The sequence below is a fragment of the Ambystoma mexicanum genome, chromosome 12 (genome assembly GCF_040938575.1).
Source record: "Ambystoma mexicanum isolate Mex_15411 chromosome 12, UKY_AmexF1_1, whole genome shotgun sequence".
Taxonomy (NCBI): Eukaryota; Metazoa; Chordata; class Amphibia; order Caudata; family Ambystomatidae; genus Ambystoma; species Ambystoma mexicanum.
Genome location: NC_090936.1, coordinates 123,320,480 through 123,336,027, shown reverse-complemented (window position 1 = coordinate 123,336,027; position 15,548 = coordinate 123,320,480). Strand labels below are relative to the sequence as shown.

The window sequence follows — 15,548 nt, the reverse complement described above, 5'->3', positions numbered from 1 at the left end:
GGAGATCGAGATATTTCTCCCTTCTCTGGATATCGAGCTCCCTGTCCTTGCTTGCTGTTCAATTTAAATAGCTGGGACAGCCCCAGCATAATGCCAGCCCAGTTGACGACAGCCGTTTTAGCCTTCGTCCTGATCGACTGTAGCATTCTCAAGCTCTTCTTTGTCCCTGTGCCTATGTCATCAGAGTTCGTTTGATATTTTACAATAACACATGGTTTCAGATGTGAGCTTATGCATAGAAGGTTCGGCTTTAACATTAGCCTGCGGGTTTGCAGTTTTAAGGGGCTGTGTCTCCCAGTAGCGCCCTTATCCCCATGAGAGGAATCCCTCTCCACGAGATCCTCCCACATGTTACCACCCCTAAGGGGACTATTGGTTAGCAGCCTTACCTCCCTAGCCGAAGGATTGTCCCAGGCCCTAGGCTGTCAGTGAAGGTGTGAGGTTATCTCTGAAGGGGGGTAAACTTTAGGAAGGGTTTGACTGGAAGCTGGAGGATTTCACTGGATTGGGGCGCTTGCAGGGCACAGTATCCCTCACTATCTCCTACCCATATAGTTGGGTGGCAGGCAAGATTAGAAGAGGTTAGTAGATGGGAGAGGCTCTCTGGTGAAGGTTAGAAGTCATTTCTCTGCCATGGTAAGAGGCAGAGCTATGAATGATATACAGTTGTGTGTGAAGAAAAGAGTAATTTATCCCAGGGCTTATTGGGACACTATGTAATCTTCAAGGGATAAGGCCACACAATCCGCTTCTTGGGTAGGGGCACCAGGTCGGCTTCTTTCAAGCAGATTTCTAGGTATGTGAAAGAGTTCTGAAGTATGTTCAGTTGGTATTTTCGTATGGTAGCTTAGAAAGCTTTATCTTGCTTGTGATTGGCTTTAACTACTATGCCCATGCCGGAGCACACAATTCTGGAGATACATAGCTCATGGTTCTACATAATTGTGTTACAAACTCACATTCAGAAGGCTGGGAAGTGGGATGAGAGGAAACCTGTGGGCCCAGAAAGACCACCCACTCCATGATGCTAACCCTGCAGGGCCTCTAGCCACTTTCCTGACATCATGCTCAAGGCTAATAATATACATTATTATACATGGGAGGAATGAAATACGTTCAGCGCTAAAGGACTTGATTTGAGGCATGTGTATGGACACCATGATCATGGCTCCAAGCTTTCAGGGAGACATGGATTATGCTTGAAGAGCATGATCATGGCCCTGAGCTGCTTTCAGAGAAACCAGTTGCATGTACAGTTTGCAAACTGCCTGCGATGGCACACATATTCCCAGAACACCATCAACTCAATTTGCGAGCAGAACCAATTTGTAGACCACCACCAGAAGCAAGAGCCACCCACACTCAGGATGTGTAATAGCCCTTGGTCTGCAGAGCCTCATGCCAACAAGAAATGTATCAGGCCTACTCAATTTCAATGGTAGGTTGGGTGGTGCAAGCACCTCTCACCCAATCATACAGCAAATACCCAAATAGTAAACAGGTACCCCAGGTCAGAGTTCCAAGTATTCTAAAGCCCCAGATACAAAAGGAGAGGAAAGGGAATTCGGAGATCTTGATATTGTGGAGCATTGTGAAGGAAGAGCAAGTAGGAGAGCAGATGTAGCATGAGAGGAGCGGGCAAGGAAAGCATTGGAGGAGGTCAAGTTCAAGAAGATGGAGCAAGAAGCAGAGAAGAGGCCAAGAAGAAAGTAGAGGAGCAAAGATCAGGAGGAAAGCAAAGGGATTTGGACGGAGTGAAGGTCGAGAGCAAGGAACAGCAAAAGTTACCATCAAGGGTAAAGTTACTAATCAGCAGGAATTGGTATTAGAGGGGTTAGGCATGTCACTGGGGCCAAAGTTGGAGAGCATTTTGGGGATCAGAGCTGAGGGGGTTAAGTGTTTTGCAGTCCTAGGCCCAAGGACTGACGGGATCCATGCCCAAGTAGAAGTAAATCCAGATCTAGGCTTGCCAGGCACCCTATCCTGGGTGCTGGTGAAAGAGAATCAGAACCACCTTGTAGGCTGGAAAATAGTCCTGAATCCAGCCACAGCACAGACACAGTTTGGTTAGCCAGGGTCCATTAACCAGTGGCTGGTGGAGCTAGCAAGCCCACCAAGCATAGTAAGCAAGTTGTGCTTACAATGACAAACTGATAGTGAGAAAGCTTACCAAGGAGGGCTCACTGACACTAAAATATCTGAGCGAGAAGGTTTTATGAAGTCCAAGGAATATTAGCCAGGTGTTCTCACTGGGGCAAGGGCCTTGAATGGGGCTTGTAGTTCCCCATGAAGCGGTAACCAGCTCTGATTACATGACATTACCCATGCCTGGACCAGAAGGGTGGGTGTGTGTGTGTGGGGGCCCTGGGGCCGGACAAGGAATGTATCCTGAAAATTGACCCAGGGCAGATGGTAGTAGTAATTCTTGGAACTCTCTGAGTGACTGCTTCATACATTTTGTCAGATGGCCTCACCCTTCTAAGACCTGTCCTATAGTAGAACAATGGTCCCAGAGCCTCGCTCAGCGTATATCAAAGACTGTACAGAATGTTTGTTTCCCTTGGACCCCACTCTATGGACAATAAACAATTATTTTTTCCATTTACTTAAATAAACCCTCTTTTGAGATGCTATTTGCCATGTGCAAGTCCCCTGTTTCTCCCCAGTCCATGACAATTGCCTTAGCTAAACAAGCCTTTTTTTATCACTATTTTTTGTAAGGACCAACTTAAGTAGTGTGCTGGTAGGCTCCTAGGTCCTTCATGATGGCAGTAAAGGTGTTGTAAATCTCCCCCCGTCTCACCTGTGATCAGGATCTCCCTTGTTCGGCCGCAGGACTCTTCCTGTGGATGGTTCGGGTCTTGAATAGGCTTGCCCGAGCCTCGTCAGGTTGCAGGACCCTTTCAGAGTTCTGGGAAGTTTGTGGTTCCAGGGTATCCAGGATAGCGATGAACGAGTAAGTAGGGGGGGAAATCCAGGAACAGGATAAAAGGCAAGGAAGGAAGTAAGAGGATCAAAGGAAACCAATGTAGAGAGTAAACACACGTCGGGTCACTACCGAAGATAGCGTTGAGACGCGCGGACCCGCAGGGGCGTGACCAAATTATAGTACGTGCCACGACATGAAAGCTAGTGCGTAGCAAGGAGCTTGGTACGGCCATGTTGGGAGGAACAAGGAGTACAAGCCCTTCGTGACAATGACCATGAGGTCCAGAAGGGGCAATTTCGCCGGGTCATGACAGCATGCCCCCTCCGAAGACTGGTTCCTCTAGGCTTGCCTGGGTGAATAAGATGGAATCTTCTGAGCAAACGAGGGGTCTTTAAATTAGAAACTGGTTCCCATGTTCTCTCACTAGGGGGGTAGCCTTTCCACTCGACCAGATATTGTAGTCGACCCCTCCTATACCTGGAATCACATATCCTGGACACCTCATATTCCAACTGGTCGTCCACAACAACAGGTGTGGGTTTGAAGGGTTTTCGAGTAGAACTAACGTAGGGTTTCAACAGGGAAGTATGGAAGACTGGATGTATCTTCTTCCAGGAATCCGGGAGCTTAAGTCGGAAGGCGACAGGATTGATGATCTCCTTTATAGAAAATGGACCATAATAGCGAGAAGCTAATTTGTTTGGTTGTAGATGTCGAGGTAACATTTTCGAGGCTAACCACACTTGATTGCCAACTGAATAGGAAGGTGATGGTCTTCTCTTAGAGTCCGCATATCTTTTGGTTCGAGTCTGGGCCTGTTCTAACTGATCCTTGGCCTCTCTTTGTAAGTCGATCAGCGTCTGAATCCAAGAGTCAAGGGTAGGTACCGGAGTAGATTCTGGAAGAACTGATGGTAAAACAGACGGGTGATAACCTTGACTGCAATAGAAAGGGCTGATATTGAGAGCTGAATGATCTGAGTTATTGTAGGAGAATTCGGCTAAAGGTATAAGGAGAGACCAATCGTCTTGAACCTTGGTGGCAAAACAACGAAGATATTGTTCCAGGGTTTGATTTACTCGTTCCGTTGCCCCATTGGTTTGTGGATGATAGCCTGAAGAAAGGGCACGTTGGACTCCTAGAACACGACAGAGATGTTTCCAGAATTGTGAAATATACTGAGGTCCCCGATCCGAAATAATCTTGGAAGGAAGGCCATGAAGACGAAAAATATGTTCCAGGAAAGTTCCAGCAAGTTCTGAGGAAGATGGTAGTTTATACAATGGTGTAAAATGAGCTAGATGAGTGAACAAGTCAATGGTTACCATGATGGTTGTATATCCTCGGGAAGGTGGTAATTCAACAATGAAGTCAGTGGCAATAACTTCCCAGGGTCTTGTTGGCAATGTAGGTTGTAAAAGCAGACCCGCCGACCTCTGATTATCGTTTTTGTTCTGACTACAAATAGCACAGGTCTTGATGTATTGAACTACACTGGACTTCATCCCTGGCCACCAGAACTGTCTTTGTATAAGACGGAAGGTGTTGGTTACTCCTCGATGGCCAGAGTGAAGAGTATCATGGCATAGATTCATTACCTTCTGTTGAAGTTCTTTTGTCGGAATGACCACTGAATTGTTCTTGAATAAATATCCTTCCTTGATTGTTAGACGCCAGGGATTTTTCTTCGATATGTCCTTCCAGAGTTCAGATAATTGAGTCTGTACTCTGATTTCTTCCAGGAGATTGATCGCTTGAGCTACAAAGATTGTGGGTGGAAACATTTTAGGATAGATCTTATCCTCCAAGGGAACGTAGTCGGGACGCCGAGAAAGGGCATCGGCAATCAAGTTTTGCGATCCAGGAACATGTGAAATTTGAAATTGATATTGAGCAAAGAAGTAGAACCATCGAGCTTGTCTACTGTTCCTGCACTCCATGGATTGTAGGACCTGAAGATTTCGATGATCAGTACGGACTTGAACTGGATATTTAGCACCCAGGAGTAGATGTCTCCATTCAGTGAAGGCATGACGAATAGCCAATAACTCCTTCTCCAGAACTGAGTAGTGAGTCTCGCTAGTGGTCAGGGTCCGTGAGAGATAAGCAATGGGATGTTCCAACTTATCATCGCATTCTTGTTTTAAAACTGCTCCTATGGCATATTTGGAGGCATCAGTTTCCACTAGAAAAGGACGACTTATGTCAGGTTGGGCCAGGATGGGGGCCTGAGTGAATTCTTCTTTCAAGCGTTTGAATGCCTTGTCTTGTGGTATAGACCAGTTAAATGGAACGTCTTTCTTCAGGAGATTAACAATGGGTTGAACAATCTCGGAAAAGGTGGGAATGAATTTCCGGTAGAAGTTGGCAAGCCCCAGGAAGGATTGTATTTGCTTAACAGATGTTGGGGCGGGCCAAGCCAGTACGGCCTTCACCTTGAAGGGTCCATACTAATTCCTTCTGAACTAAGGACAAATCCCAGATAGTGAACTGATGTAACATGAAACAAACATTTTTCTGGTTTGGCTAAGAGTTTATTTTCACGGAGACGTTGAAGTACTGCTTTTACATGTTCTTCATGTTTCAAGGAGTCCTTGGAGAAGATCAATATGTCATCCAAGTAGATGATAACATTGAGAAATAACATGTCAGAGAACACCCTATACATAAAACGCTGGAAGACTGCGGGAGCATTAGTCAGACCAAAGGGCATGACTAGGTATTCAAAGTGACCAAAGGGTGTTCTAAAGGCTGTTTTCCATTCGTCTCCTTCCCGGATACGAATCAAATGGTAAGCACCTCGGAGATCCAGTTTCGTGAATATCACTACACCTCTCACAGCTTCAAGGATATCCGAGATCAGGGGTAGTGGGTATCTGTCTTTCAGGGTGTATTGATTTAGGCCCCGATAGTCCAGGCCTAAGCTCTTTGGTATCCTTTTTTGGAACGAAGAACAATGAAGCACCAGCTGGTAATTTTGAAGGTTTTATGGTGCCGTTCTCAAGATTAGTGTCTAGGTATTCCCACAGGGCTCTCTTTTCAGATTCTGAAAGGATAAACATCCTGCCAAAGGGAATCACTGCTGAGGGTTCAGTATCTATGGCACAGTCTTCGGGTCTATGTGGAGGTAAGGCTTGAACAATGGCAGTAGAGAATACATCAGCATACCCTTGATAGATCTCTGGAACTTGTACAATATTGGAAACCATGAGTGGTGTCTCTGGACACCTTGGTTGATTTATAGGAGCTGTGACTGAGGTATCCAGGTTTAAACAATGGTTCATACAGAACTCCGAGCCAAGGAATAAGGATCCGGCCGTCCAGTTAATATATGGATTGTGCCTTTGTAACCAGGGCATGCCCAGAACCAAGTGGTAATGGGCTGATTTTATAATGTCAAACACAATTCTTTCTTGATGATAATTTATGGAAAGATGGATCTCCCTTGTTTGCAGATTTATGGGTCCTGAGGAAAGAGGTCTTCCGTCAATTGCTTCCACTGGCTGTGAAAAACTTCTTGCTTCATATGGAATGTTATGACTTCTGACCCAATCTTGATCAATGAAGACTTCCATTGCTCCGCAATCCACCAAGGCCAGTATGGGGTAGACCTTGTCCTTGGATGGCGATAAAAAGACCTGTAATATCACCAATTTGTTTTGTCCAGGAGAGTTCAAGGATGGAATTGATGTGGAGCAAACATCGCTCTCCCGAAACCTTGCTCCATTTAGGATCGGGAGCTGGCGTTTCCCGAGCGTTGGGGAGGAGCAAGAGGACACTCTTTAACTAGATGTTTATCTGAGGCACAATACATGCATAAGCCTGTGTGTATCCTTCTTAACCTTTCCTGCGGGGAAATTGGTCCACGAAAGGCTCCAAATTGCATGGGTTCAGAATCAGTGCTCGGATTCTTGGCAGATTCTGTCCTTGTAGTATTCTCTGGGGAGTTTCTGTGAATTGAGACTTTATTCTTTTTCTTTTCGGACTTTCTTTCTTGGATTCTGAAGTCTATTTGCATAGACAAGTCCAGGAGGGCCTGGAATGAACTAGGATGTGCCACCCTGGCTAAGTCGTCCTTAATCTCTTCATTTAGACCTCTGCGAAACAAGGTAAAACTGGCTTCCAGGGGCCAGTCCACCTCTTTGGCTAGCTGTTTGAATCTGGTAACATAGGTCAACATGTCTTGGGATCCTTGTTGGAAGTCAATTAATTTCTCTTGAGCACCGTGGACCTGCTCTGGTCGTTCGAACATGGTCTTGAGTTCCGCGATGAACCCTTCATAATCATCCAGGAGAGCATCCCCTGAATTGAGTAAAGGAGTGGCCCATGTAAGGGCATTACCGGAAAGATCCGATATTATGAAGCCCACCTTAGCCCTAGGAGTTGAGAAATAGTAGGGCTTGAAGGTAAAATGTACCAAACAAGAATCCAGGAATCCACGAAAGGTCTTTGTTGAACCGTCGTATTTATCAACCACTCCTCCCAATAATACGCTGTCCTTGTTCTCGGAGTCAAGTGACAAGACAAGCTGTTTAAGCGCTGCATTCTCGGTTTCTAGATTCTGCATCTCTGTGGAAAGTTCTTGCATTCCGCGCATCAGGTCCTGAATAGCATTCTCCATGGTAGAATCCGTATTGGACGTTTGGCGTCTCAAACTGTCGTAAATCTCCCCCCGTCTCACCTGTGATCGGGATCTCCCTTGTTCGGCCGCAGGACTCTTCCTGTGGATGGTTCGTGTCTTGAATAGGCTCGCCCGAGCCTCGTCAGGTTGCAGGACACGTTCAGAGTTCCGGGAAGTTCGTGGTTCCAGGGTATCCAGGATAGTGATGAACGAGTAAGTAGGGGGGGGGGAATCAGGAACAGGATAAAAGGCAAGGAAGGAAGTAAGAGGATCAAAGGAAACCAATGTAGAGAGTAAACACACGTCGGGTCACTACCAAAGATAGCGTTGAGACGCGCAGATCCACAGGGGCGTGACCAAATTTTAGGACGTGCCACAACGTGAAAGCTAGTGTGTAGCACGGAGCTTGTTACGGCCATGTTGGGAGGAACAAGGAGTACAAGCCCTTCGTGACAATGACCATGAGGTCCAGAAGGGGCAATTTCGCCGGGTCATGACAAAAGGTGGCTGATAGAGGAGGATTGGGTTATGAGATGGGGGGTGGGAGGTAGAGCACATGGCTTCGGCCGTAAGTGACCAGCTTAAAATAGAGAGTCGGGTGTCGTTCCATAAAGGAGGAGCATTAACACACTGAAATTAATAGGCGACAGGGATTCCTGTGGGATTATACAGATGTCAAGGATTTAATCAGATAATAGATGGGTCAGTTACATTCACAGTTCCCAATAGCCCAGAAATGATGGCGCTCATTTGTTTTTTTTTAAGGGCCGTCAATGACCCACTGGAGCGTGTTATGAAAGACTCTCAAGAGATCATACATGTTTAGGACAATGAGCATGGTAAAGGAGTTTATGTTGCTCTGCATTAAGATGTCACACCAGATATCCTCAAAGGTCATTCCTATGACATATTTCGGACTGAAGCTCAATTGGGAGGCATCCAGGATAAGATTGCCTTACTAGGATTCACAAAATGCTTTTCACACTTGATTATACACATTTGCTATATGTGGCATTCGACAAACATGCTAGATACATCCTGGAGGACAGCTCAAATTCTTATATCGAAGGAATTCGGTATTGGCCTGCTTCTTCTTCTGTTGTTCCAGCAACTTGTCACTCCCGTCACAAGCCTGGCACCAGGGAACGTGCAGCTCAGACAGGGGCCATCTCCACCTACCTACCTTCCATGCTCAGCTAAAGATGCTTGTTTTGCATTTCCACCTGTGATACAGTGGGTCCTGTGAGGTCATCAATGTAAATGAGCATGCAGCACCTGTGCGAGAGGAAGGCTGATATCAGACCCCAATCCACATGGGTGCTGGGCATCAAGGCATATGTGAGTGTCTGAGGACCTGCTCACTCACGTATGAATGAAGAGGCTGACGCCAGTCCCTTCCTCATCCTGTCGCCTTCATGAATCAAGGGTCTCATCACGAGATGGGCAGAGCTGTAAAAAATGCAGCAGTAACGCCATTACCACCCCATTACCACTCCGCCCAATCCCAAGTTTGGGCGGAAAGTTGCAGATGTACATCCAGCTTTGAGTTGGAGGTCAACCGTGACACTTTCCGCCCATTTACAGCACTACTACTGTGGCGCTATTAGGACCCAATCGGAATGGGGACTTACCTCCCCCAATGCATCTCGGGACTGAGATGCGATAATGCTATTTACATTGGGCGGTATCCTGACGCATTTACCGCAGGGATACCACCCAACTTGTTATGAGGCCCCAAGTGTCTGGCATTTAGCAGATGCAGGAACAGAACGCAAAGAGCCCTTTTCCCATTGCATCCCATTGTTGCATGCGTCTGTGAATAGGCCCAATGATGATTCTGAGATCCTAGAGTCATGTGGGTGACCCACAGTCAAGTGGTAATTCCATAGCTCTTCTGCATCTAGGAGTGCTTTAGCGGGTGGGTGGGTACAAAGGGTGAGATGTGGAAGTACCTAATGAAATAAAGACTGCAGTTTTGCCCACTTCTTTACAATGAAGCATGCTATGGTTGGAAAATTACTTTTTTCTTCTTTAAAAAAAAAAGGTTCATCTAATTATACTTGAATTTGATGAAGTTGGGTGCATTTTGCAATTAAGTAAAATTTGACCCTTGGTATTAGGGTGCCTATTGTTGAAGCCCAATAAATGACGAAAAAAACAAAAAAAACTAATTAATACTTGCCATTAATTAAAACAGACATCACACGTGGTGGCAGCAAGAAAGCTATTTGTATACCGCCATTGGCTTAAATTACATTACCTGCTTTACTGCGTTCACTTTATCTGGAGCGAGCTTAAATAGTTCATCAAATGAATCAGTTTCTAGAATTAAAGAAATGAAAGATTATTAATATAATAATCCAAAACATGGCACAGTGAACACACGATGGGCCCACACACACGGCCACATAAAAGTACCCTATATCCATTTTACATTATGAACATAGAACCCATTGGTCACAGTGTCATAGGCACTCATTACGACCCTGGCGTTGGACCATGGGGCTAATAGCACCATGGTCCATGCCGGTAATTTACCGACTCCGCCATGGCGGAATGGGGAATTACCGCCCCATTCCGAGGATGGCGGGCGGTAATTCCCCATGCCGCCATGGCCCTTCCCCATTCCCAGTTTTGCCCCATAGGGCTCAATGGGAAAGGGGAAGGCGCTAAGTACGGTGCCGCAAATTGCGGCACCGTACTTAGCACCAAGGTCCCTTTGCGGGTTGGTTTTTAACGCCTGCAAAAAGCAGGCGTTAAAATCTCCAACCCGCAAAGGGACCTCGTAATCAGGCGTTAAGGGGTTAACGGCGCCGCCACCTTTTAAGGCACCGTTAACCCCTTAACGCCAGGGTTGTAATGAGGGCCATAGTCCACATTTAAGTATAATGACCATGCATAGAGTTAACCAAACTGATTAAAACATTCAAATACAATGAAAATGTTATTTGATTGTTACATTCAAATGGAAATGTTTTCAAAATCAACAACAGTCATGCATGTGTTTTTTTGCGGTCAAGCCAATAAATCTATTAGTATGTGATCAACAGTTAAGCAATATCTGCCCACAGACCTTTGCCTGTACTTGTGTTCCTTGAGGAGGAAATGGTACTGGAGATTTAGGTTTGCAATAAGACAATTTCACAGATGTTTATCACTACTGGAAGTGACATTAAGGGAAAGAGTGGATCTGATTCAGATTGGTTATTGAAGAAACTACAAGGCCCAACAATTGTATTTAAGGATTCCCTGTTATAATGCCAAGCTATGAGTCACTCACTTTAAACATATTTTAAATCTAAAGCTTACCCGCTATAATATGAGACTGTTTACTAGTGCAAGCCTAAGCCTATGCTGGTCTGCATTGTGATGAATCCCAGCCAGGGAGGTGAGGCCTCTACCCGATAGCACCCCTGGGGGCGCAACTCAGTGGGTGGTTTTCATGGGGAGGGAGACTCTCCATGGGACCAATGACGATAGCCTTAAGTGAACACGATATTCACCTCCTCCTTTTCTGTCCCCTCTTTCCTCTCAGTTCCCTGTAGTCCCCCACACCTCTATGTGTCTCTGCAGAGTATAGGACGTCCTTCATACAGATCATACTGGGATGAGGAAGTGTGAGACTTACCTAGGTGGAATGCATACAATCACTGACACAAAGAAGATCAGGCAAGGAGGCAAAAGCCCACTGTGGAACCAATACACACAGCCCCAGTGATAAAAAGCATGGAAGGACAACGAACTCTTGAAAAGCAGCGCCCCAGTAAGATAGTACTCCACTGGCTCACAGTATGGTACTCAGATAAACAGCAGGATCCACAGAAGCATAGGAGGCGAAAGAGGATATTATGCAGAGCGGTAAGGAAAAGGACAGAAACCAGGAAGGGAATGGAAAGTAGGACGTTTCAGGCAGTAGCCCATAAATCAAGCGCAGATGCACGGAGAGACACCGAGGAAATAGGATGCAGAACAGAATCACGAGAAGCAGAAGATGAAACAAACAGCAGGTAAGTATCTGAGACGTCGCCCGAAGGCGGCGCTCGAAAAATAGTGAACACCGCTAGAACGGCACAGATTGCGAAAGCAGAGTGCAGAAAGGAAAATATAGAAGATACAAAAAAGGAATCATCAACCGAAGCAGAGGACCCTTCTAAAATAGTACAAGGAACCGCTAAAGACGCAGGAAACTAACGTGACAGAGAATAGGGTGTAACAGAACAGATGGAAAACGCCAGTACTGACAGGAAGACGAAAAAGATCGCAAAGGCTGAACAGGAGGGTAAACCAGAGCAGAAACTGTAGGGGAAAACCGGGACCCAGAAACGGGAACCGGCGAGCGTTACTCTAGAAGAAAACACAGATACAACGTAAGACTGGCTATGCTCCGCCTACCCTTAAAGAGGCGAGGGCCAGCTTGGGGGAAGGCTAGATCTTCAACAAAGGTACATCACCTGTGCTTCCAACGTTGCCATAGCTTCCAAGGCTGACGCATAACAGTATCCCCTTCCTTATGACTCCTTTTCCCCATCCTCCTGCCCAGTAGGATATTTTGAAACTCTACCCACCCCCCCTTTTCCAACACGAACACTTTCTCACATTGTGAGCGACAACGGACTAATACCAGAGCCATTTAAGAACATTAATAGACAGAGGTTGAAGAGGGAAAACGGGTCGTTCCCTTCCCCCGATTCTCATCCAGTCCATGGCCTAGAACGTCACGGCCCAAGCACCCACCACGAGAGGAATTTGACCCGCTCACAGATGCCCCAGACATCAACATCCACTGTGGCCACGCCCCACACAGCCAGGGAAACTGCCTGTCAATCAAACCATGTGTCGGAACCTGAGGTGAAGCTGACATCGACCATATGGATCAAATCGATTAGACAGCAACCATAAAAACCGCCATCGTTAGAGATGCCATGATGACATAGCCAACGGACGGTAACACAGGTGCCACCATGCACATTGGTTATACCCACCCCAAGCCACACGAAGAACATACTCAGCACCATGACATAGAGGACCGCTTACACTCACTCATGCATCGTTGTTATTTTTCATATAGGCTAAGCGACATCACTTCAGAAACGCAAGAAGCAAGAAGAGCTTGTGTACATGCTTGCAAACGTTACCTTGCTACTAAAACCACAGCGACGTAAGGAACCTATGTATAGGGACCCATGTCGCCCTGTGCGACCCCCGTGTTGTGAACCATATGCCGCCATCCACAAACTAGGCCAGAGTAGGCCGCAAAACCAGAGTCCCCAGGCCCAGAGCAGCTCAGACGGAGCTGCTCATGCAGAACAAACCCTGACGAGGGCCGCACAGCCAAGGCCACGAAGTTGCAACATACACGCCGCGCCCCCTGCACCAAGGTTACACCTGCCACTGCTAGACTCTCCTCGGTGCCGAAATACTAATAAAAGCCCTGTAATTCTGGCTCAGCCATGGTCTCACAACACGTTACCAAGCCAACCTGATGCGATGCCAAGTCTCAAGGACCAGGGAAACTCTGGGGTCTCACGTTTGGGACACAGGCCGCAACAATGAAGTGATAAATTGGACACTGACATTGGTGAGAAAGAAGCGCTCCTGCAGCAACTGGCAGACATGTCCATTGTCCACCACTGACACATAGTCATACATTGTTTCTAACACCAGGTACACCGCGAGCTGGGAACAACGATGGTCCCAGGCTTGGGGGCTCGCGGATGAACCAATCAGGGCACGGGGGCTAACCACTGACGGCATCACAACCTAGCCAATCTCTAACCTTCTCCATGTAACCATTTTGGTGCAACAACTTCTGGGGACGACCCAAGCGTACTACCTGATGCCTTCTCTACCAATTACTAACCCTTATATACGTATCTATACTGACCCCATCACTCGGGGAACCAACCCGAGGTGGCGTTAGGTTTAGGGGAAGTTTCCCAGGTGACGCACGGTGTGGCATCACGCAGGCAGAAAAAGGGCCTGCAAGCCCACTCTGGTGAGAAGTGTTCCTGGATGACCTGTGATCCCAGAACCTATCCCTGCCATTTCGTATAATAAACAGCAGTAACACCTTGCTCTTGCGTGTATCTCATACTCGTTTGGGGACAGCGGGAGGAGTTGGGACCTCCCCAACCGCGGAGGTCCACGGACGGCCCTGCCGACCCTGGGAAATCACCCCGACATGGTCTTTTGTGAACGAACTTGGTACCAGAGGTAGAGTGGTCCGGTGCCACCTCAAGCTAGTGGATGCTGAGACTAAAGGAGTATTTGGGGGATCCCCAGACCAACCCCACTCATTCTCCCCACAAAGGCAGGTGACAGGTACAGGAAAGATAACACCCACCTCCAATGCTACTGGAGCAGGGTAGACACAGGGGCAGCCACACTTCCTTTGTCCCCCCTAATCTTTCCAGTAACCAGAGTCTGGAACAGGGACCACCCAGGACCACTAGAAAAAATCCCTTGGGTTAAATGGTTCCAGAGAGCCATCCAATCTCTTTAGCCAGATCCAAAACTCCAGGGCAGGAAGGAACAGCTCTCCCACAAAATAAAAAAATGTTACAACAGTTGAAATTCCCTGATGAAAACAGAAACTCACTCGCCTCTGTAGAGCAGGTTCTGGGTATTGAGATTGAAGGATGCCTCAAGCAGAACACGTATGCCCAGAGTTTACAAAGTCATGCTGGGATAATGCAAGGGTAATTACCACAGAATGTGCAAACAAAAGCTAAACACACAGCTTTTTCTATGCATCGCGAGAGTTATAAATGTATACACTGTCTGTGAAGAAGCAGAATTGAATGTAGCAACATACTGTGATAAATCCGATGGTGTCATCACTGATTTCCTAGCGGTAACCTCGCACCATGTGGCCAGGGTATGGCAGCGGCTACCAGATCCTGACCCTGGGGTGGCTACATGAGGGAGTATGGCATTTGGGGGGGAGCAGCAGGGCATATCGGATGAGACATGGTATTCCCCTTCCTCCCTTGAGGATACCCCATCTATACCTGATGCCTTGATGGCATATTGTTACACCTCCTCACATCCACCTAGGAAGGGTACTGAAGGTCTTTTAACAAGATCTGCATGTGAACTATTAACATCTGACTTTTCCTCTAGGACTCATGAATATATCTTCTCAGATTCTACCTACAACTTATTCAGAGCTAACTTGCTCTTGAAAAACACTAAGAATGTTTGCCCAAACTTCATATTCAATACGTCAAGAATGGACTTCCATTCCCATAAGCATGAGACTACTGCGACGGGGAAGAGGGATCGAGTAATAAAGATCACCCAAGGCCAAGAGCACAAGCCGCGCTCTAGTTGTTACGAGCGCTTACCTACAGCAGGGACATTTAAACAGCAGAGGCAGCTGAAGAAGGAGAGCTGATGGCGGGAGAAGATAGCATCTCTCGGAATCGACAGAGACCAAGGGGCTAGGAAGCTGTTCGTGGAGCCAACCAGCTCATCACGGAGGAGAAGAGGAGCTTGCCATGAGAAAGAACATGTTGCAGGGATGCTAGAAGCCAAGAGAAGACTTCTGGGCATTTGCAGATGTAAGGAGAAAGCCTCCACCTTACCGGAGCTAGGGAAGACACTGAAGAGCCCAGGAGGAACTGAAAATGGCAGTGAAGCTGCGAAACATTAGCGGCGAGCAGGACGCTGAATGCTTGTTACCGGCTTACCGCGAGAGAGATGAAATATGCCGGGGAGAACCAGTGAGTCAACGAAAAGGAAGCGGGGACACCGGGGCTTATTGGCAAACATGCCAAACACCATTTATAAATAAGACAGCCCTTGAAAGATAATGTGCAAGTGAGCATTACTATAAAAGGGGAAAAGTAACCAGAATAAGAGACTTACAACTGCAACTGTATGCAATACACATGTAAAAGAAGTCCTGGCAGAATAAAATACCAGGCAGAAACAATACAGTAAAAGCAAATGTAAGAGGCTATCAATATTGGAAGTATGCGCAGAGCCCACATAAAG

General features: G+C 46.8%; 1 protein-coding gene across 1 annotated transcript in view; it reads right to left on the bottom strand.

Annotated features, from left to right (window-relative positions):
- Positions 1 to 15,548, bottom strand: part of PARVG (parvin gamma) — a 475,216-nt gene that overhangs the window by 186,937 nt on the left and 272,731 nt on the right. The window contains exon 9 of the mRNA XM_069628145.1: positions 9,811 to 9,872. Within this exon, the coding sequence (XP_069484246.1) occupies positions 9,811 to 9,872 (62 nt within the window). The remainder of the gene's footprint in view (positions 1 to 9,810; positions 9,873 to 15,548) is intronic.